Genomic DNA, 22,674 nt, shown 5'->3' with positions numbered 1-22,674 from the left:
GTGATAAGAACACTGGGGGCATCTTTTGTTCGGACGAGGTGATGCCGGGTGGGTGCTTGGAGGACTCCCGGGTGGGGACTGGTCACCAGAAAGACCAAGCCCTGATTAGAAGCTTGAAATTCTCACTCCCCATCCCCATCCTCCAGACAGGGGCTGGAAATTGAGTTAATGATACACCATGTCTATGTGAGGAAGCCTCTGTGAAATCCAAACAATACGGGGTTCAGGAACTTGCTGGTTGGTGAAGAGCTGGAGGCACTGGGAGAGGAGCGTGCCTGGACAGAGCATGGATACTCCTTAGATTCTATGAAATATAGTATTTGTGAAATGCCTGCTACCTGTTATTAGCATTATTCTAAGCACTGAGGATACAGTGTTGAGCAGTCTCTATCCTCCTGGGCTTAATGTTCTAGTGGGAAGTAAATAACATATACATATATAAAGCAGTGGTAAGTACCTTCAAAACAGGTTAAGCATCAAAAGGGGTTAGAGAGTGTTAGATGAGGGAGGGGGAAGGGGAAACTATTCTTTATTTTTTTTAACATTTATTCATTTTTTTGAGAGAGACAGAGTGCGAGCAGGGGAGGGAGACACAGAATCCCAAGCAGGCTTCAGGCTCTGAGCTGTCAGCACAGAATCCGATGTGGGGCTCGAACTCACAAACTGTTAGAGCATGACTTGAGCTGAAGTCAGACGCTTAACCGACTAAAGCCACCCAGGTGCCCCAAGGGGAAACTATTCTTAAAGCACAGTCCGGAAAGTCCTGTCTAAAGAGAGAACACTTGAGCTAAGTCCTCAATGAAGTGAGGAAGTGAGGTCTGAATGTATCTGAGAGAGAAAGGAGCAAGTCAGGAAATTCTTGCTGCTTAAGACACGTGCTTAATATGTGCAAGAAACAGTATTTAAAAAAAAAAAAAAAAAGCGAAGCTGAAATGCCATATCCCAGAGGGAGAGTGGTAGGAAACGAGGTAGAAGAGGTAATCGAGGGACCAAATCAGGTGCGGCCTTGAATCGAGAGTATCAGTTAGGATACACACCTTGAAAGAAGGGCCAAGAGAAATCCTGATGTACTGAATGTGAACTGTGAGAAAAAGCGAATGATGATGCCTTGTATGAAAATGGTGAATAATGCTATGTTTAGAGTGAAAAATGAAAAGTGTAGCTCTAAGACATTAACTCTGAAAAACCTATGAGACACAAGCTAGAGCTAAGAGATGTGTAGGGCGAAGCCATAAATTCAGGAGCCCTAAGCATACAGGCAAGAGTGTGGAGTCACAGGGGTACACAAAATCATTTAGAAACAGAGAAGAGCCCAACATTTATGCATTATAACATTTAGAGAACACCTAGCAGAGAAGATGGGGGGTGGTCTGAGGTAAGAAGAAAGCCAGAAGCAGGTATCTTGGAAGCAGAGTGACTTTTCCCCACAAGTCTAAATGTCTCTAAGGGTTTAAGTACTTCTGGAGTCTCTCTGTTCTTTCCAACTTTCCTGACACTCTTCAGTTCAGAATATCCTATTTTCTCTCCTAATCTACAGCAAATACTTTAAATATGATCTTGTGGTCTCAGTATCAAAGGTTCCCCTGCCCCCACCCCATTCACCTTCCGCACAGCCTGTAAAAGTGATCTCAAAAAAAAAAGCGGGGGGGGGGGGGGCGCCGGGCTCAGTGGGTTGGGTGTCCAACTTCGGCTCAGGTCTTGATCTCATGGTTGAGTTCGTGAGTTTGAGCCCCGCATTGGGCTCTGTGCTGACAGCTCAGAGCCTGGAGCTTGCTTTGGATTCTGGTCTCCCTCTCTGTCCCTCCCCCTCACACTCTGTCTCTCTCTCTCTCAAAAATAAACAATCATTAAAAAAAGAAAAAAGTCTAATCTTACCATCCCAGCCTTAATATGAAAGACTTCTCATTACCTCCAACAATAGCACATAGGTCCCTACATCACCTGGTCCCAATTTACCTTAGCAACCTTACATTCTGCCACTCCTGTCCCTAAGCATTATATGGGTCTGGCACACCTATATATTCTCTCATAACTGTGACATTTTCTTTACTTAGTAAATCTTCCAACTCTTTAACACTATACAAAGACAGTTTTTTCAAGTGTATTTATTTTGAGAGAGAGACAGAGGCAGACAGACAGACAGACAGCAAGAGCACGGAAGCAGAGGAGGGACAGAGAGGGAGGGGGGAGAGAGGGAATCTTAAGCAGGCCCCATGCCATCAGTGCAGAGCCCGACGTGGAGCTCCATCCCATGAACCACAAGATCGTGACTGAAATCAAGAGTGGGCCGCTTAACCGACTGAGCCACCCAGGCGCCCACAAAGACGTATCTTTTATGAACAGGTGACAGTGTGTACTAGTTTGCATGGAACAGTCCCAGTTTATACCTCTTGTCCCTTCATGATGATAAAAAGCCCCCCTTTTCCCTTTGATAGAGTCTCAATTTAGATGGTAAATTAGATGGTCACCTCATCAATGAAGTTTCCTCATCCCCTCCCTCGGTGTTCTCAAAACATTCTGAACACGTCAGTACTGATCTTGTTACTGAACTACTTGTGCATTTCCCTTAAAAAACTGTGAGATCCCAGAGGTCAGGAATCGTACGTTTTTGTTTTTGTTTTAATGTTTATTTTTGAAAGAGAGTGAGCAAGGGAGGGGCAGAGAGAGAGGGAGACAAAGAATCCGAAGCAGGCTCCAGGCTCTGAGCCACCAGCACAGAGCATGACGGGGCTTGAACTCACGAACCACGAGATCATGACCTGCAAAGTCAGACCCTTAACCAACTGAGCCACCCAGGTGCACCATATGTATTATTTTCTTATCTCTTTCACCTAACCTGTACATAACAGGCACTCAAAAATTTTTCGGGTGAATGAATTCCTGACATCGAGGATCTCCATCTTCCGCAAATGCTCTGAGAGGAGGAGCTGGGCAAAGGAGAGAAAGGGTGTGGGACTGGATAGCAAGCCTGAAACTGGGAGCCAGCTGGGAGAAGGGAAATCTCCTTGATTAACAGCAAAAGACCCGTACACAAGGAGCACCAGAAACTTCAACTGAAAAGGGTGCCTGCCTCTAAAATGCTTCCAGTCCATTAGACAAGCATGTATACGCCTTCAAAAATTATTTTTTAAAAAAAGTTTGAGAGAGCGTGTGTGCGTGAGTGGGAGAGGAGTGGAGAGGGAGGAAGAGAGAATTCCAAGTGGGCTTGTTGTTGTCAGTGCAGAGCCCAATGCGGGGCTATATCCCACAAACCATGAGATGACCTGAGCCAAAACCAAGAGTCAGACGCTTAACTGACTAAGCCACCACGGTGCCCCTCAAAATTCTTATTTCAGAACTATTACAAAAAATAATATCACAAAGTTGCGTATTTTAAAAATAGAATGCTCCTGGAGTTCAGAGCAAGACTGCTCAAGTCTAGGAAATTTTATGAATCTGGAATTTAATCAGCATATTGCCAACCTTATGTGGCAAATACATAAAATGAATAGTAAGCCCCTTGCCATATCTCCCTACATCCCTCGTTGCTGACAAACTCCCTGCTAAATAATATGTTCAATAAATGTTTGTGATGATTAATATAACTTACATTAGTTTTTTAAGTCTGCAGTGTACTTTTACACACATTATATTTTATACGGCCCTCCTAACATTCCTATAAGATAGGCAAAGTAGTAAAACTGTCTCAATTTTATAGATGAAAAAATCAGCCTTCCTGGGAACTGCAGGAGAGACCAGCTGTTTCCAGCTTGCCAGTTTCAACACAAAATCCTTTTCATCTCTGAAGAACAACACTATCCGAAGCGTAGCCCACGGACTGATGCTGGCCAGTGAACTGTTAGTTATCACTCTGCAACAAGATAAGCATAAGCTGAGAGTAAGCATGTAGAAACTTTTCTTTTAACTTCACAGAGTAATGTTTTTGCCTGCTGAATCTAACAATAAAAAATATTGGGTCTGTATTCCTGTATATCTTTTTTAATCTTCCTTTTCTAGTAATTCATTTCACCGTATCGGCCCATGCTGTATTATAAAACAAAACAAAAAACTGGTCCTCCCCTAGAGAAGGTTTGGAGAAGTATCTCTATAGAAGACCACGCAGACCAAGGTGTGATCCGTGGATGGCACCTGAGACATGTAGTTTTGTCATTTTTCTTTTACTTTAAATCGGTGTTTCTCTAAGTGTTGTTTTAGACTACCTGGACCAGAATTACTACAGATATTTATTTAAAATGCATCATCGCAGGGCACCTGGGTGACTCAGTTGGTCAGGCATCTGACTCTGGATTTCGGCTCAGGTCATGATCTCACAGTTCATAAGATCGAGCCCCGGCACTGGGCTCTGTGCTAATGGCGTGGAACCTGCTAGGGATTCTTTCTCTTTCTCTCTGCCTTTCCCAGGCTTGTGACTCTCTTGCTCTCTCACAATACATAAAAACTTAAAAGAGAGATTAAAAACTAAAAAATAAAATGCCTCTTCACAGGCCCATTTCAAAGTAATAAACTGGAATTTCCTAAGCAAAGGATCTGCATTTTGTTTTTCTTGCTGATTATTAGGCACTTTACAGTTTAAGAATGATTGGCCTAAACTTTCACAAAAGAAACAGGCAAGTAAGCAATTTAGGTTGTAAATTGCTAAGCAAGCCACATTTTTCCAATCTCCTCCAGAACTCATCTAGAAAACTCCATTTTTCTTTGTGCAAAACAGAACAAATATAGCGTTTCTGGAGGAATACTACTGGGATAACACTTGAAGGGAGAAACAAAAACAAGTATTTTTCATGTTTCATCCCAGGGTGGATAAAACCCCACCCACAATGGGTGGAAGGAAAGAAGAGTTTTGAATGGTTGAGATTTTTCACCCTGCTCAGAAGATCTCCTAAGTATATTCTGTACACACATGTTCAGGAGAGCCTCTTCCCAGATAAACCATTCATCACACAAATCTGAAAACAGTTGGGGGAAAGTGTATTTCAATAGGAAGAAAAGTAGCAAGGTGTGTTTGGGGGCAAAGAGGAAGGCAAAATAGGAGAACAACAGTTGAGTGATGGCTAATACCAAAACTGTGGATTAAGAACCACAGCAACAGTTTTTCACTTAATTCTCAGTACAGTCCATATTTCCCCCACACATCCTATGAATGAGGTAACGGAGACTCAGAAAGACTAAATAAACATGCCCAAGGTCACACACGACAGGAGAGTCACGGTTAAAACCTAGATCTAATTTCAGTGCCCAGGACATGCCCCTTCTACCACACCAGGGATGGCAAGGGGTGCCCGCTTCATTTCACTGATGGCGGTCACCTGTAATGTTCCGTTCCATCACTGAAGACTTTTATTCAATTATTATCTTGCATAGGTATGATACATGCAAACAGCAGCACACACATGAAGCATGTGTTTACCACACCCACACATTCATAAACAGACTAATAAAAGCCAGAGGCATTTGAATTCATGGTGAGAGTAACCACATTTCTACATTTTGAGGAAACAAGAGCTGGGAGGTGGTGGTGACAGGGAAACAGTGACCTACACGCCACTGGAAAATCTCCCAAGATTCTGGCCTCACAAAATTTTCTCCAGATATCCTTCAAGAATATTTACAGCTCTATCTACTAAATTAGTCATAGCGGAGAAGGGAGAATGCTGAAAGCAGCAGCCTAGCTACCTAGTTATCCCACAAAGAGCAGGCCTACTCAAGTCTCCCAACGACAATCCGCGTACTTCAAAGGGACAGACACACTCATACGTGCAAATTCTATCTCTCTCACCAGTGCCTCAGAGACTGGGGGCTTGTGCCTTCTCCCTGCAGCCGTGCAGCAGAACGAACAGCCATTTATCTGCCACCAAACCGGAAGCACATTGCACTTGCAGGCCCTGCCAAGCAATGGTCCTGTCCTGCACATCTTCAAGCTACCCAAGCCACCCAGATGCGAACCAGAAAGCTGAGTTCCTTCCCAGCTACCTAATGCCTCCTATTGCCAATCACTCCCGGCAATTAACTCTGCACTTTCCCAGAACGTAACCTATTTCAGCTCCCAAAAGGAATTTACACACATATAAACCAAACTCTGAAACCGATTCCTCAGATGGGGGTAAGAGCCCCTAAGGGATAACAAAATGGCTACACAACAGGTTTCATCTTAGATGCTACAAAGAGTGAAATTATCTCCAAATGTACCATTTCATTGGATCATTTTGTTTCTTTGTTTATTGAGAGAGTGAGATCTGTGCACAGGAGGGGAAGAGAGGGGCAGAGGGAGAGAGAGAATCTCAAGCAGGCTCGATGCTCAGTGCAGAGCCCGACATGGGGCTTGATCCCATGACCTCGGGATCATTACCTGAGCTGAAATCAAGAGTCGGATGCTCAACCAACTGAGCTACCTGGGCACCCCTCATTGGAGCACTTCAGAGACTGCTTCCACACAGTTCCAGTGGTAGCAATCTCTAGGATCCAGGAACTGGTGGAATAGTAAAGGTGTGACCAAGCGCATCGATGTGGATCTCTATTAACAATTTTCCATTAAGAGGAGACTTAGATAACACAGAATCAAAAGAGACCACCCTACTCTCCCAACAGGATAGAAACACAGCATACCTGACTCTAAAGTGCTCATTATACTAACGATATCTGGCAAACTGGAAATAAATCTGGCCAATCAGAGAAAACAATCTGACACAACTACAGAGATGCTGGCAGATTACTGCAAATATTCCTAAAGCTGCTGCAAAAGCATCAAGCTTAAAGAAAGGAGCTGGGGTTCAAAGAAAAGTACAATTCCCTTTTATCAACTTCCTGCTGAGGCAAGACTCACTTCTCCAAATTAAAGCAGCAAAAATTACATACATATATGACATTGAATTAGAAACTGTCTTAGCTCTTCTTAGGTAGAACAGCATGGATCCGACTATTTAAAACTACAAACGGCACCCAAACTCGGTTTTTTTTAAAGATTTTATTTTTAAGTAATCTCTACTCAACACGGAGCTCAAACTCACAACCCTGAAATCAAGAATCACATGCTCCTCCAACTAAGGAGGAGCCAGGCGCACTCCACTACGTGGTTTGGTTTGGTTTTGTTTCTGCTTTCTGTTTTTATTTTGTTTTTGCATTTGCTTATTGTCGGTTTTCTCCCTCCACTGAATTTTAAAGTCTGTGGAGTGAAAGACTGGTCTACATTATTCACTGCTACGTCACCTACTGTCAGGTAAGTTAAAAATCCCCCAAAAAGGGAGGCCTGGGTGGCTCAGTTGGTTAAGCGTATAACTCGATTTTGGCTCAGGTCGTGTTCTCACAGTTTGTGGGATCGAGCCCCACATAAGGCTCTGCATTGTCAGGGCAGAGCCTGCTTAGGATTCTCCCTCCCTCTTTCTCTCTGCCCCTTCCCCGCTCACTCGCGGGCGCACGCGCGCTCGCTCTCCCCCCCGCCTCCCCCCAAAAAAACATTACAAAGAAAAAAGAGAACTGCTGGGGATGGGGGCTAGCAGTAGTGTTTTAACAAGCCCTCCTGGTGACTACGTACACTAAAGCATGTGAACCGCTGTCCTGGGCATCAGCAGAAAAGTTCACGTCAGAGAAACTCGATTCCTGAGCTACCACATGAAGCAATACAGCAACAAGAACCATGGACATCAGGCAAGTACACGAAAGAGATACTTTGTATCTTGTTTGAGCCATCGTATTTGGGGGGGTCTTTGTTGCAGTTATCATGCACACTCTCCTGGCTCACAAAACTTTTTGGTCTCAGGATCCCTTTAAGAAGACACTTTTAAAAATCAGTGGCTCCAGGGGCGCCTGGGTGGCTCAGCCAGTTGAGCTCAGGTCATGATCTTGCAGTTTGTGGGTTCGAGTCCCGCATCGGGCTCTGTGCTGACAGCTCGGAGCCCGGAGCCTGCTTCGGGTTCTGTGTCTCCCCCTCTCTCTCTGCCCCTCCCCCACTTGTGCTCTGTCTCTGTCTCTCAAAAATAAATAAATGTAAAAAAAAAAAAAAAAAAAAAATCAGTGGCTCCAAAGAGATTTTGCTTGTGGCTAGAGCTATCAACAGTCACTATATCAGAAATTAAAACAGAATTTTAAAAATGTTAGTTCATTAAAAAAAAAAAAAAAGCCCACATTCCAAGTTAACATGAGTGACATATCCTTTATAAGAAAAAACAACAACTATTTTCTCAAAAAAGAGAACAGTACAGTGAGAAGAGTGGCACTATTTCACATTGTTTGCAAATCTCATTAATGTCTGGCTTCATTAACCCCAGACAGCTGGGTTCCCGTACCTGCTTCCACATTCAGTCTGCAGCCCCACACTGCTCTTGTGGATCTCCAACATCTCTCCTCCTAACTGGGACAGTTTTTATTCTTTCTTCACATTCACACTTTTGCAGCCAGCCCTTTTGTCAAATGTCCCCAAATTTGGGTTAATGTGATGTCTTCTCATTAGATTGAAGTTACGTATTTTTGACAAAAATAGCACAAGAGCAATACTGTACCCTTCTCAGTGTACCCTCTCAGCAAGCACATGATGTCAACGTGTTGCATTATGATGATGTTAACTGTAATCACTTGAGGGAGGTGGGGTCTGACGGGTTTCTCCACTGAACGTTACTATGAAGAGATACTCTGAGGCTACGCAAAATCTCATTTTGCATCCAACTTCCACCGACTAACTTTAGCATTCACAGACAATTCTTGCCTGTAACCATTATTAGTATCTGCCTAATGTTTCCATCATTCCTTCTATATTAATTTGAATTTTACTGTAATACATGGCTGTCTCGTATTTATTTATTCAAATATTTATTTGCAGCACCGTGGGCTTAGGGATATTTATTTTATCCCATGGGTTATAATCTGTTACTATCATTACTTATTTTGTTCTTCAAATTGTCCCAGATCCGGTGTTGAAAGCTCCTTCAAGTTGGTACGCCACTTTGTTTGTTTGTTTGTTTGTTTTAGCATTTCATTCTCTTCTGGTAGCCACGTCATGTTTCAGGTCCAAAGGACGTTTTTCCTTTGCCCTAAGTCACTTCTCCAAGGAACTCGAGTTTCTTCCCCCAGACAATAGCATTTAGAAAACAAGACCTGGTGCCATGTGTGCTCATTGCTATGGTGGCGTAACTGCTTCCAAGTCCTCTCAGAAAAAGGAAATCCGTGTACACGCACCAGCACGCACACATCTATTTCTATCTCTGTATGTGCACACGTGTACATAAACAGGTGTATAAATTAAAACTTATGAGTTCATACTGATACCAGAGAAGGGTATTCTAGCAATCTTTTCAAATGATCAGAACTGTGTTCCTTCGTCTTTGATATACTCAAAGCTCGACAGATGCAGACAAAGGACTTCAACAAGAAGATATATTAATGGCTAATAAGCACATGCAAAGATCATTAGTCATTAGAGAAATGCAAATTGAGGCCACAATGAGGTACCAACTCACACCCATTAAGATGGCTGTGATAAAAAGGGCAGGAAATAGTAAGTGTTGAGGATGTGAAGAAACTGGCATCCTAGAACTGTACATTGCTGGTAGGAACATAAAATGGTACAGTTGCTTTGGAAAATGGCTTGGTGGTTCTTCAAAAAGTTAGAATTATCACATGACTCAGCAACTCCATTTATAGGTAAATATCCAAAAGAACTGAAAACAGGGATTCAGTCAAAAACGTACAGAAAAATGTGTACAGCAGTAATATTTACAGGAGCCAAAAAGGTGGAAAAAACTGAAATGTCCATCAACTCGTGCACGGACAAGCCAAATGTGGTATATCCCTAAAGTGGAATGTTACTCAGATGTGAAAAGGAATAAAGTACCGATAAACACTACAACATGAATGAACCTCAAGAACATGCTACGTGAAAGGAACCAGACACGAAAGGTCACATGTCCTAGGATTCCATGGGTGTAAAATATCCAGAACAGATACTCCATCAAGATGGGAAGCACATTAGTGGTTGCCAGATGCTGAGGGAAGGAGAAATGGGTAGTGATGGCTTAGTGGGTACAGGTTTCCTTTTGGGGTGATGAAACTGTTGTGGGATTTGATTTAGGTGGTAGTGGCCCAACACTGCAACTGTGTTAAATGCCACTGAATCATACAAGTTAAAATGGTTAATTCTATGTTATGTGACTTTTACCTCAATTAACAAAACAGTTTCCAAGGGTTAGTTGCAATTTGAAATCTGAAACCTTATCAATGAACTTTTCACACTGTAACATTAAAATCCATTGGTCCATCTTATCTCACACTTTGAATAGATCTTTTACCCACACGTGATTTTGTTACATCATGCATTTGTCATTTGGAAAATTCTGGTCCACTAAGTCATGCACATCTCAAGTGCTGACATATTTCATTATACAATATAAAAACGAATCATACTGGGTAATGTCACCACTAATCTCATCATAAAAGTAAGTTCTGAGCTGTCCAACTCTGGTTTAATTTTTATTCTACTTTTATCACCGGGCACAAATATAATCAAGTTGTTCTTGTAAGTTTTCAAGAATGTCTGTCAGATACCCAAGTCTACAGACCACAGTGTGTTGATTATTCTTTCATCAAGTAGGAACGGTTCTACGAAGAAAGCAGCTAGTTAGCCTGCAACTCGACTGTCCTTTTCCTTGAGACCACTGTAGTTCAGTACACAGCAAAAGTGTTTCATGAGCATTTCCCACTTTATCACACAAAATATTCAAAAGCCATGTTCTGAAAGGTCAAGATAAAGTAAAATTTATCTCCACTCCATCAAAATATTTTTCAAGTGAAACTGCATCTTTTTTTTTAAACTGCAAGTTTGAACTGTACAGCAGTGAAGAATACAATGGATATTAGTATAGTTTAGTGCCACTGCTCTGATTCATGCAAAGGCACCAGCAGTTTTACTGACCATTACTTCTGGATCATCAGTGCAAATGTCAACACAGTGAAAAAGGCAAAATCAAACAAACAAACAAAAAAAGCCTTTGTATTACTATAAAACAGTTTTGATCTCAAGACTCTCCGAAACGCTCTCAGGAATCCCAAGGAATCCACAGACCACACTCTGACAACTAATCCACATGTTTAACAAAGAAACCTACCAATTCATGTCTTTTCCAGATTTTTTAAAATGGAAGCTCTATGCCCAACGTGGGGCTCAAACTCACAACCCCAAGATCAAGAGCTGCATGCTCCACCAACTGAGCCAGCCCGGCGCCCCTATCTTCCAGGTTCAATGCAAACTACTTGGTGGCGAACCCTTCTTGTTTGTACTCCTCTTTAATACCACCATATGAAATGCCCCAATATTATTACCTAACCAACTCCAAACGTTACTTTCCTTTACCTTAATTCATATCAGCTATGTCAACGTATCTTCCTTCTGCTATCCGCCAGGCTACAAAATCCCATACCAAAAACCCACTCCTTCTAGTTCATTTAAGTTTAGTCAATTTTAATTACCTCCCTTTGGATTTCTAGAACTTCCTTCCTGGCTCACTTTTCTAGGAAAAGTGATCTAGACCTAGACCATGGGTCTGCAAGCTTCTTCTGTCAAGGGCCAGATAATAAATATTTAATTTATTTATTAAAATTCTTTTTTAATGTTTACTTATGAGAGACAGATAAAGAGCATGAGTGGGGGAGGGGTGGAGAGAAAGAAGGAGACACAGAATTGGAAGCAGGCTCCACGCTCCAAGCTGTCAGCACAGATTCCCACCTGGGGCTCGTACTCAACCCATGAGATCATGACCTGAGCCGAAGTCGGATGCTTAATCAACTGAGCCACCCAGGCTACACTTTAAAAAAAATTTTTTTAATGTTTATTTATTTTTGAGAGAGAGAGACAGAGCGAGCGCGCAAGGGGGAGGGGCAGAGAGAGAGAGGGAGACACAGAATCCAAAACAGACTCCAGGCTCTGAGTTGTCAGCACGGAGCTTGACATGTGGCTCAAACTCATGAACCAAGAGATCAGGACCTGAGTCGAAGTTGGACACTTAACCCACTGAGCCCCTCAGGCACCCCAGATAGTAAATATTTTACAGACTTTGTGGGCCATCTATTCAATTCCATTGTTGTAAGGAAATATGTGTGGCTGTGTTCCAATAAAACTTTATTTACAAAAACAATCAGTAGTTTGCTGACTTCTGATCTAAACTCGTCCAACGTGTAGGTCAATAAACCCACTCTTAATCAAAATACATCACGAAAATAAAAAATAGAGGTAGCCACAGACTGGCTAAAAGAAACTAGTAACAGCACTGAAAACAGCAGTAAACCCAACAGACAGAATATCAGTAACAGTTGTTAACTTAATTCACTGAGCTCTTATTGGCTAAGCTCTAAAGTGCTTTATAATACCTTATCACATTTAAGCCCTTTATAGCAGAGTTTTAAATTTTAATAATTATCCTTTTACAGAAAACAGATAAACTACGTAACTTTCCAAGGTCTCACAGTCTGTAAATAGTTAAGCCTAATTCAAACACAAAGGTCTCTCTTACTTCAATGGCCATTTTTTTTTTTCCTTTTTAACATTTATTTTTGAGAGACAGAGAGAGAGAGAGCATGAGCAGGGGAGGGGGAGAGAGAGAGAGGGAGACACAGTATCTGAAGCAGGCTCCAGTCTCTGAGCTCTTTGTTAGCACAGAGCCCGATGCAGGGTTCAAACCCACTATGCAAGACCATGACCTGAGCTGAAGTCGGATGCTCAACTGACTCAGCTAAGGTCCATATTCTTAATCATCATATTATGTAGTATCTATCTATATTGCCATTTTTGGTTTTTTGATCCAAACTGGTAAGACAGTTATTCTGAATAAGAATGCAAAGACGGTTGCTATTTACTTGCTCTTACAGTGTTTCTTCTGTTTCACTGAGTTTACCACATTAACTGCGTCACCACATTAACTACCACATTAAACTTCACTGAATGCAAGAACTTAGGTGATCCAGCTTTAGGTAACAGTGTTCAGTTATTGTACACCAAGGATCATAAAGGCCTCTATGCTTAAATATGACAAGTTAGGGTGTGTTGCCTAAAAGCCCAATGAATAGGAGGTAAGCAATCCTCCCCCCCCACCCTCTTATAATAAGTCAGAATAAAATAATAATAGTTATGCTAGCACATATTATAATAAATCAGTACAAAAGTTCTGACATATAAAGAAAATTCTGCCAGACATCATTTAAAACAAGTGATAGAGACAGAGATGCTCAAAGGACAGATTCCACGCATCCTTCAAAACGACTCTTCATCCACTCCTAAACAATAACTAGGGCCTATGAGAAGAAACACAAAGTCTGTCCATTAATAGAATGTATTAACTTATGTCTCACTGATTATAACTACCTAATCGTAAGATTATCCCTACTAATCTGCTTCCAGGCACCAGGAAAAAAGTTAGAAATAAAAGGCTGCAAAGATCTTTTTTAAAACCTATTGGTCCAATAAGCAAGCATCACAATACAGACAGAATCTTAAATTAGAGATGATGGTAAGGGGTGAAATAAACTTTACATCTTCAGTTCTCTTTATATTTAATATAAACCAATGTAAGAGGTAAACATACCACCACACATACACACATGTAAAATGGCTATTCCCCATGGAAAAAAACATTACCAAATAGAATTTAAAAATAGCATCAACTTAAAAAGGTAACTATTATTTCTAAGAACCAGGGAATCTCACAACTCTGAATCTTTGGTCTCGAGGTTTGAGCTACGCTGGTCTGATACTGTTTTGTCTCCCAGGATTCAACCGACTGGGAAACAATCTCCCTTAACTCATTTATAAAGGAAAAGAAGAAGAGTGGCCCCAGCTATCTGGGGGGAATATAACTGGGGGCAGCCTAGGAAATGAGCTCAGGCCAGCTGCTCTGGTAAATCCCACCCAGCAACCCTTAAAGAAAGTATAACCTCAGGGCACCTGGGTGGCTCAGTCTGTTAAACATCCGCATCCGACTTCGACTCAGGTCAATGATCTCCCGGTTGAGCCCCACATCGGGCTCTCTGCTCTCAGTGTGGAGACTGCTTTGGATCCTCTGTCTCTGTCTTGCTCACTGCCCTTCCCCTGCTTGTGTTCTCTCTCTCAAAAAATAAACATTAAAAAATAGATACAAAAAAGTATAACCTCATATGCACCTCTTTTTGTGTTTTTAAATGTTTATTATTTTGATTTTGAGAAAGAGAGAGAGAGACAGAGTGTGAGCAGGGTAGGGCCAGAAAGAGAGGGAGACACAGAATCCGAAGCAGGCTCCAGGCTCTGAGCTGTCAGCACAGAGCCCAACGCGGGGCTTGAACTCATAAGCTGTGAGATCATGACCTGAGCCGAAGTCAGACACTTAATCGACTGGGCCACCCAGACACCCCCCTTTTTTTGTTTTTTAATTTTTGTTTAATGTATTATTATTTTTTTTTTTTTTGAGACAAAGAGTGTGGGGGAGGAGAGAGAGGGAGACACAGATCAGAGTGCACCTCTTAACACTTGCACCAAAATTCATGTGCCAAAGGGAAAAATATACATATACTCAAAGATTGTTGGATGTAAAAATGTGGCAAGAGTACAAATTCATAGGCTATAACAAAAAGACTGAATTAAGGAGCTTCCTCTAGACTGCAACCTGACAAACCTTATTATAGGATAAAGTACTTCAAAAGCTTCCTCCCATTCCAAACTCTCCCTACTTGATTATTGCATATCAGCACCATTATTCTGAATGGTCAGATAAGAAATAAAAATAAACTCACATAAAACAACTGTAACAGCATGTCCCTCTTTTATTCATTAATACACTTTATTTCACACTCCACCTAACACAAGAGCCGCTTCATGTATGTATCACAGCCAGGAAGCACATAAAGAGAAACTGAGAAAAAAGACACCAGGGTAAATTGGTGGTAAATTGAAATATAATTTCTAAATGAATGTTGAGCTCCTAATAACCAATGAAACATACAATCATTCCAAGTGAATCTCTAAACTGCAACACTTGCAAAGTCTGGAAGCTTAGATTTTTTTCCTTCTTTCCATGTGCTACCTCACTTTCCTTTTGTATAACTCTAACTCCGCAGCACATGGCAGGAGAGAACACTGCATTTTTATAATACACTAAATAGAACAATAACAAGAAATAAAAGAGGAAATGGGGGGGGTCGCTCAAAGGAGTAGTTAGCCGATATTATTTGCTCTATTATATGGCTTTTTGTGTCTCCTAAGAGCACCCCCATGGCCATCCACTCCTGGACCCTCGGCAATATGGAATGATTAGAAACATTTTTTTTTTTTGGGGGGGGGGTATCTTAACAAATTACAGCTGTTAAATCCAGGCAGCATCTCTCTTTTAGGGACCCTTCTTCCTTGAGCAGGCACACCTCTAAATGGAGGCAGGAAAACAGATGCGGAACAGACTGCTTCACCTCCCAGAAGAGTTACTAGCTCCCACTAGGAACACAGTCACTGTCACTCGGGCAGAGAAGCTCCCTCTCATTTTGCCACAACAAAAAAATCTAATTTTATTTAAAGACAGCAAGGAAAAAAGTGTGTGTGTGTGTGTGTGTGTGTGTGTGTGTGTGTGTGTCTGTGTGTGTATCAAACGGGTATTTTTCTTGCTCTAAACCGTCCCTTTTCCTTGTCCATCGGCCCAAGTAAGCAGAGATGACGCAGACTTCCTTATATAATAGCCTGTGATTTCCTAGGCTGCAGGCCTCTCCCTTTGTGTTCTGTACACACTTACACACGCGAGCGCGCGCACATTCTCACTGCTTTGCAGCCGCTGGCGTGATGCCAGCACTCAGTCAGCTGGCTGACTCCATTCACAGAGCAGGGTTGAAGCTGACATGGAAAAGGGAGGGGGGGTAAGTGAGGGTAAGGGGGAGTAGAACCATCACTGCTACAGACAAAAGAAATTTTTTTCAAAAAGAAAGAAAAAGGAAACCTTAGCATAATATCCTTCTTATAGCTTCAGCTCAAAGAAAACTAGAAGCCAGAGACCATTACAGCAAAAGGATGAAGCAGGACGACTGAGGATCCAAACCGAAAGGAGCTCTGTATGAGAAACAATTACTCCACAACAAATTGTAAAAAGCAACAGTATTTATTATTTCAATCCCATTAGAAACCTCAGCATATCACCTTCTACACACAGTCAGGACAAGGCTGTGAAGAACTCAGAGAAATTCTGAGTTTCTGCTTTTAGATAAAGAAAAAAGGGAGGGGGGAGCAAGGACAGTTAAAAGTACTTACAGGTATACATTTTTCTGCTCCCTCCTCTAGCTGCCAGGAAAGCTGGAGACAAGAAGGGGATGGGGGGAGGGAGGACAGAAAAAGGAGGAAAAGAAGGAATAAAAGATGGGTTTAGGTTTTTGTTTTTGTGGGGGCTTTGCGGGGAGGAGGTGGGGAGAGGCTCCCTTTCTCTTTTCTATCGTAAGAAAGGCTTTTTCTATAGCACAGGGACGACCCCATACGTGCCAGCCCCCTTGAGAGACCTGCATAAACCCGGTCTCCAAGCGGGCACTGCCCTGCCAATCACATGGCGTACTGTTACATTAAACAAAAGAAACAGGGGGATGCTTACTTTTACCCATGATGCCTAGCGGGGGCAGAAGGGGGGGTGGAAACCAGTTGAAGCCGGTTTATAACCTCAGGACATGGAATTATCTCTTAATTTTTTTAAATGTCATTTGTGGTACAAAAGTCAGTTAGTCTCCCCACCCTAACTGCCCCCCATTATTCTGGCCTAGTGCCAAACTTTGCCTTCATTCATGAGAGCTAGTTTCCTCTGAAATCATGATGCTTTAACTGTTTAGCTTCCAGAGCCAACATCCAGGACAGGAAATCACAGCATCAATGACAAAACATGTTCCAAATTACAAATAAACCCGACTGCTAGTGCTAAAGAACAGACATCGGTAAGACAGTAGACGTGTTCCTTGGAGATCTGTTCCTGGAGCTGTCCCACAGGTAGGTATACGCAGATTCACACCACTCACACCACTTGGGGCAGCTGAACCCACATCTAGCACAAATCACAGCACGGTTTCCGAGCAAAGTAGTCATGACAGTACGTGTACACTCCATAAAAATGGGTTAGGTCCTTGTTATGTATATTTTACCACAACTGAACAATGTGTAATGGTTTAGGCCTAGCCATAGTGAGGCTGCAATACTGTCTCCTTTTCCTGTGTCCCAGCCTAGAACTCTTCCTCCTCAGACTCCAGCCAACGTCCCACCCACCATAAACCATTTACCACACCACCTATGTCCTTCTATAGACTGATCAAGACTCTAGACATGTCTGAAACTTTCTCCTAATTTTCCTTTTTCTGTTTTAGAGAGACTGTCTCCAATCACTTTATAAGGAGTTTTCATCTCTCAAACGTACTCATAAAAGGTCAGAAAGTGGTGGGGAAGAAATCCAAGCAAACCGAAGAGAAGGGGAACGGTAGTGATTGCTTTAGACATGTGCCGGTTGGAGGACCCTTACGCTAGGATGTTTGTTTAAGGAAATAAGTTCTTTATAAACAGGAACAAGGAGTAACAAGGGGGAGGGGGTGTCCTTATTTTTCAGTCGACCTCTCCTATCAATAAACCACCCCAAATGCCTGCCTCATTTGGGCTTCTGAAACTCAAATCATAATTGTACGGACTTCCTTCAGAATCTCTCACAAAACCCTCATGTTTCCAAATGCTAAAGCTTCTAGAGTCTAGAGAACACAGAGAAAAATAATCTATGCCCTACCCAAAGATTTCAGTCTGTAAAAGAAGTTTTCCTGAGCAATCTAATATTAATTTCTGTTTTCAGAAAACAAATACTGAGCTAAATCTGAAATAGGCAGTACTGGCCACTGGCAAAAGGCATTCAATAATTTACAAACTACACAGGAAAACCCTACACTCTGCCAAGCTAAGCTTCAAGTGGATGATGTTGTAATATCTCAGTCACAGTAAGTCGTACTTAACAGAAGCCCATCAGAGGTCTCCAGATCTAGGTATTGTACTATTTTAGGAGATAAGGGAAATCATCATGTCTGTGATAAATGGGGCCAAGAAAATAGTCCATTTTCCACTTATTCAATACATTTCCACAAGAGACAAACTATGAATTTCAAACTGAAGCTCACTAGGTTCTATGTTTAATCGTGGCAGGGGAGACTGTATTTTTTCAACTTTCGTTCAGACATCATGCTCATTTAAGTCCACTGAATACACTTAACTGCATTGTAAACACTGGTCAATTTTTACCAGTCTTTGAGACAGTATGAAAGGCTTAGATACAACTAAGCAGTTGGTAGTGATTACTGTTAGCACGCAGTTTAATTCTCCAACTTGACACAGGCTAAAGCAGTACACTATGTTCACCACAGTATCTCCTCTGTATACTAAATTGATTAGTAGTCTAGAGGTACCAGAGATGCTCACACATCAACAGGTATTTTTCTTCAGATCCTGGAAAATTAAGAACTATGTGGCAGCCAACACCCCTGCTTTTTTTCAGCCAAATCATAATCACCCCAAACCAAGCTGCTTATTGTGTGAGCTGAAAATTGTAAATTTTAAAATACTTCTTGGTAACTGTAATCCAAATTGTAATGCTCTGAAGAAAAAGAAAAGATCTAACATTCACTGAGAATTTTAATGCATTAAATTTAATGCACTAAATATTTATTTAATCCATACAACAAAGCAAGAAGATAGGGTCCTTTTCCTATTTTACAGATATGGAAATTAACTTGGTGAAATTAAGAAATTTGAATGAAGTCATTCACTCAGCTAACAATAGTAGATGCTGGCTCCAAAGCCCGTACTCATTCCATTACACCACGATGGCTTGAGCATTTCTTGGCCAAAACTCAAGAGCCCAATTCACTCTGCTTGCCTCATTGATCTCTACTCTAAGCCACTAGGTTAAAGAAAATATTAGTCAAATACAACTGAGGTAAAATATACATGTTCTTTGACAGGCATGTATGATTTCTTTCTTTCTTTTTTAAATTGACATCCAAGTTGGTTAAATAGTGTAATAATGATTTCAGAAGTAGAATTTAGGGATTCATCACTTACATATAATACCCAGTATTCGTCCCAACAAGCCATGTAGGATTTCCACTCACAAGAAGATTTGATCCAGGACTTCTTTTTAAAGTACACAGTAAGGGGGCGCCTGGGTGGCTCAGTCGGTTGAGCGTCCGACTTCAGCTCAGGTCATGATCTCACAGTCTGTGAGCTTGAGCCCTGCATCGGGCTCTGTGCTGATGGCTCAGAGCCTGGAGCCTGCTTCCGATTCTGTGTCTCCCTCTCTCTCTGCCCCTTCCCTGCTCATGCTCTGTCTCTCTCGGTCTCAAAAATAAATAAAAACATTAAGAAAAAAAAATTAAAAAAAAAAAAAAGTACACAGTAAGTCCATATAACCTAGATACGTACAAAAGACATCTGATAAATGACTGGGAAGGCCAGTTCATAAAGGGTAACCATGATACAGAAAGAAATGATTATGTACCTGAATTCAGGAAATAAGACTTCAAATTAATTACAACTAAAAGCCTGAAGATACTCATACAAAAGAAATATGAACTTTGTACAATCAAACGCATAAAAAAAAAAAAAAAAACAACCCAAAACACCTCCAGTAGAATTAAACGTTTGGCTAAAACAAAACAAAACAAAAAAACAAACCTCACCAATAACAGGAACAAATTGGCAAAAGCCATACAGTCACCATCTTTGCTCTTCACAAATTTTATAAATAACCTGATAACTTTTTTGTGCCAATTTTAACCTATGACCTTGGACTCGGAACAAGAGGATCAAAATCAGAAGCACTGTTAAGGTTGAAAATAAAATTTATTTTTTAAAAAGCCAACCTTAAAATTCTGTATAAAATGGATAAGCTATTTATTGGTGGCCAAGAAAAATGAGCCACAGTTTATCTCGCTGTCAGTCCTCTCCTGCAAACTCTCTACAGTTCTGTTTTCAGTGGGTATAGTCTATTTGGATAAATCAGCTCATGATATTTCAAAATTACTATTACAACAACAAATCAGATTACAGAACAGCCAAAACCCCATTCATATGATCAATAAGATTCACTTTTTAAGTTAAATCCAGAAAAGCTTAGTCAAAAGAAGTTAATTCTTAGGAGATGGGAGTTCATTTCCAGATTATTTAGAAATAGTATACAATACAATCAAGCAGTACTAAAAAAACAAAAACAAACAAAAACCCCAAAACCAAAAACCATTCTGCGGGGTGCCTCCTGGGGTGGCTCAGTCGGTTGGGTGGCTGACTTCGGCTCAGGTCATGATCTCGCTGCTCATGGGTTGGAGCCCCGTGTCTGGCTCTGTGCTGACAGCTGGGAGCCTGGAGCCTGCTTCAGAATCTGCACCCCCCCCTCCCCCCACCCCCCCGCTTTCTCTTGTTCTTTCTCTGTCTCTCAAAAATAAACAAACATTAAAAAAAAAATTAGTTAAAAAAAAACAAAACATTTTGCTTTCCCAAATGCCTAATACACAAATTGGGAATGACATCCAAAATAATATATTGATTTTAGTTTCTAGAAACAGGTGACTTGTACTCATTGCTAAAACAGAATAACTTCTGCTTAAGGGGGGGGGGTCAGTCTTCAATTACTTGGGGATTATAAAATAGGGACTGACTAACTGATACTGAAGTCTACCCCTAACTGGGACAATGTATCTATTAAAATTTTAGTTACAGCCAAATAAAAGCTAAGGACACTACCTTATCAAGCAGAACACAGAGTGAGTCTTACACAGGAAGAGGAGGAAAGGGGAACAAGACTCCCTGTCCTGAGGCAGCATCTGAATTAGGAAGCACTGGTTTTCTCAGAGTAGTGTTCCTTAACAAGTCCACTCCTGGGTTCACAGGAAGCAAGATTGCTGCAGAGGTCACAAAAACCTCTACTGACTCATACTGCAAACAGGCACAAAAAACTACTGTCAAACTCTAGTCTCAATGACTTAATCACCATAAAGAAATACAGGAAGTAAATTACATCGAGTATTTCATCTCTCATGTGGCACAACATGTTTCTAAACCCCAAATTCTTTTCTATAAGGGTGGTTTATTTTCCCATCAGCACTAGGGAATTCCTCTGCCTACCCCTAGGAAACAGAAACCTGAAAATCATCTAGAACATTAAATTAGGACTTGACACCTACAAAATTATAATTCTTTTCTTCCAAAAAACAAAGCAACTTTCTAACAAGGGCCCACAAGATACCTAACTAGGAGAGTCTTGAATCCCTAACTTATTATTCTCATCTACTGGTACTCAGTGACCAGGTCTGAGAACATCTCATTTCTTAATATTTGATTGCTAAGTATTTTCATTCTCTCCTATCTGTACCTTCCCTGTATCTTTGCAGGGTCAAGTTCTTTTCAGGCAAGTCCCAAATGTTCATACCTATTTGAACAATAAAATTCTGCTTCTTTGAAAAGATAAATGAAACTGATAAACCTCCAGGCTGACTCGTTAAGAAAACGAGAGGGCCAAAATAAATAAAATCAGAAATGAAAGAGAAGTTACAGATGACACCACAGAAATACAAAGGATCGTAAGCGACCACTATGAACAATGATATGCCAGCAAACTGGATAACCTAGAAGAAACAGATAAATCCCTAGAAACACACAACCTTCCAAGACTGAAGCACAAGGAAACAGAAAATCTGAGTAGATCAAGTAACAAGTAAGGAAACTGAATCCATAATTTAAAAACTCCCAAAATACGAAAGTCCACGGCACAATGGCTTCATAGGTGAAGTTGGCCAAACAGTTAAAAAAAGACTTAGTGTCTACCTTTCTCAAATTACTCCAAAAAACTGAAGAGGAAGGAACACTTCCAAACTCATTTTTATGAGGCCAGCATTAACATAATACAAAAACCATACAAAGATACCACACATACACAAAAATTATAGGCCAATATCCCTGATGAATATAGATGCAAAAATTCTCGACAAAATATTAGCAAATCAAAGTCAACAATACATTAAAAAGGTTCAGGAGCACCTAGGTGGCTCAGTTGGTTGAGTGTCGGTTGAGTGACTCTTGGTTTCAGCTCAGGTCATTATCTTGTGGTTTAGTGGGTTCAAGCCTCATGTCAGGCACTGTCCTAGCAGTGGAGCCTGCTTAGGATTCTCAGTCTTCCTCTCTCTCTGCCCCTCCCCCACTCACACTCTCTCAGAAAATGAATAAACACTAAAAAAAATTTTTTTAAATGACTGTCTCAATAGATGCAGAAAAAACATTTGACAAAATTCAACATCCATTTATGATAAAAAAAAAAAATCCCAGGGTTGTGAGTTCGAGCCCCACACTGGGTACAGAGATTACCTAAAAGTAAAATCTTTTTTTTTTTTAAATGTTTATATACTTATTTTCAGAGAGAGCAAGAGCATATGCACAAGCAGGAGAAGAGGGGAGGAAGGAAGGAAGGGAGGGAGGGGGAGGGGGATGGAGAGAGAGGGGGGAGGGAGAGGGGGGAGGGGGAGAGGGGCGGAGGGACAGAGGGGGAGAGGGGGAGAGGGAGAGAGGGAGAGAGGGAGAGAGGGAGAGAGGGAGAGAGGGAGAGGGAGAGAAAGAGAGAGAGAGGGGGGGGAGAGAGAGAGGGAGAGAGAGAGAGGGAGAGAGAGAGAGAGGGAGAGAGGGAGAGAGGGAGAGAG

At 41.4% G+C, this 22,674-nt stretch overlaps 1 protein-coding gene across 3 annotated transcripts in view; it reads right to left on the bottom strand.

Moving 5' to 3' along the window:
* GATAD2B (GATA zinc finger domain containing 2B) overlaps window positions 1–22,674 on the bottom strand; it is an 83,786-nt gene that overhangs the window by 35,663 nt on the left and 25,449 nt on the right. Inside the window, exon 1 of one of the 3 annotated variants that reach the window (XM_049634994.1) lies at window positions 8,280–19,569. The exons of the other annotated variants lie outside the window; for them this stretch is intronic. Within the exon in view, the coding sequence (XP_049490951.1) occupies window positions 8,280–8,332 (53 nt within the window). The 5' untranslated portion in view covers window positions 8,333–19,569. Of the gene's footprint in view, window positions 1–8,279; window positions 19,570–22,674 lie in introns of those variants that run through there. 3 annotated transcript variants of the gene reach the window in all.

The sequence above is a fragment of the Panthera uncia genome, chromosome F1 (genome assembly GCF_023721935.1).
Source record: "Panthera uncia isolate 11264 chromosome F1, Puncia_PCG_1.0, whole genome shotgun sequence".
NCBI classification, from domain to species: domain Eukaryota; kingdom Metazoa; phylum Chordata; class Mammalia; order Carnivora; family Felidae; genus Panthera; species Panthera uncia.
Note: the sequence above shows the minus strand (reverse complement) of the source record. Positions and strands in the feature narration are given on the sequence as shown.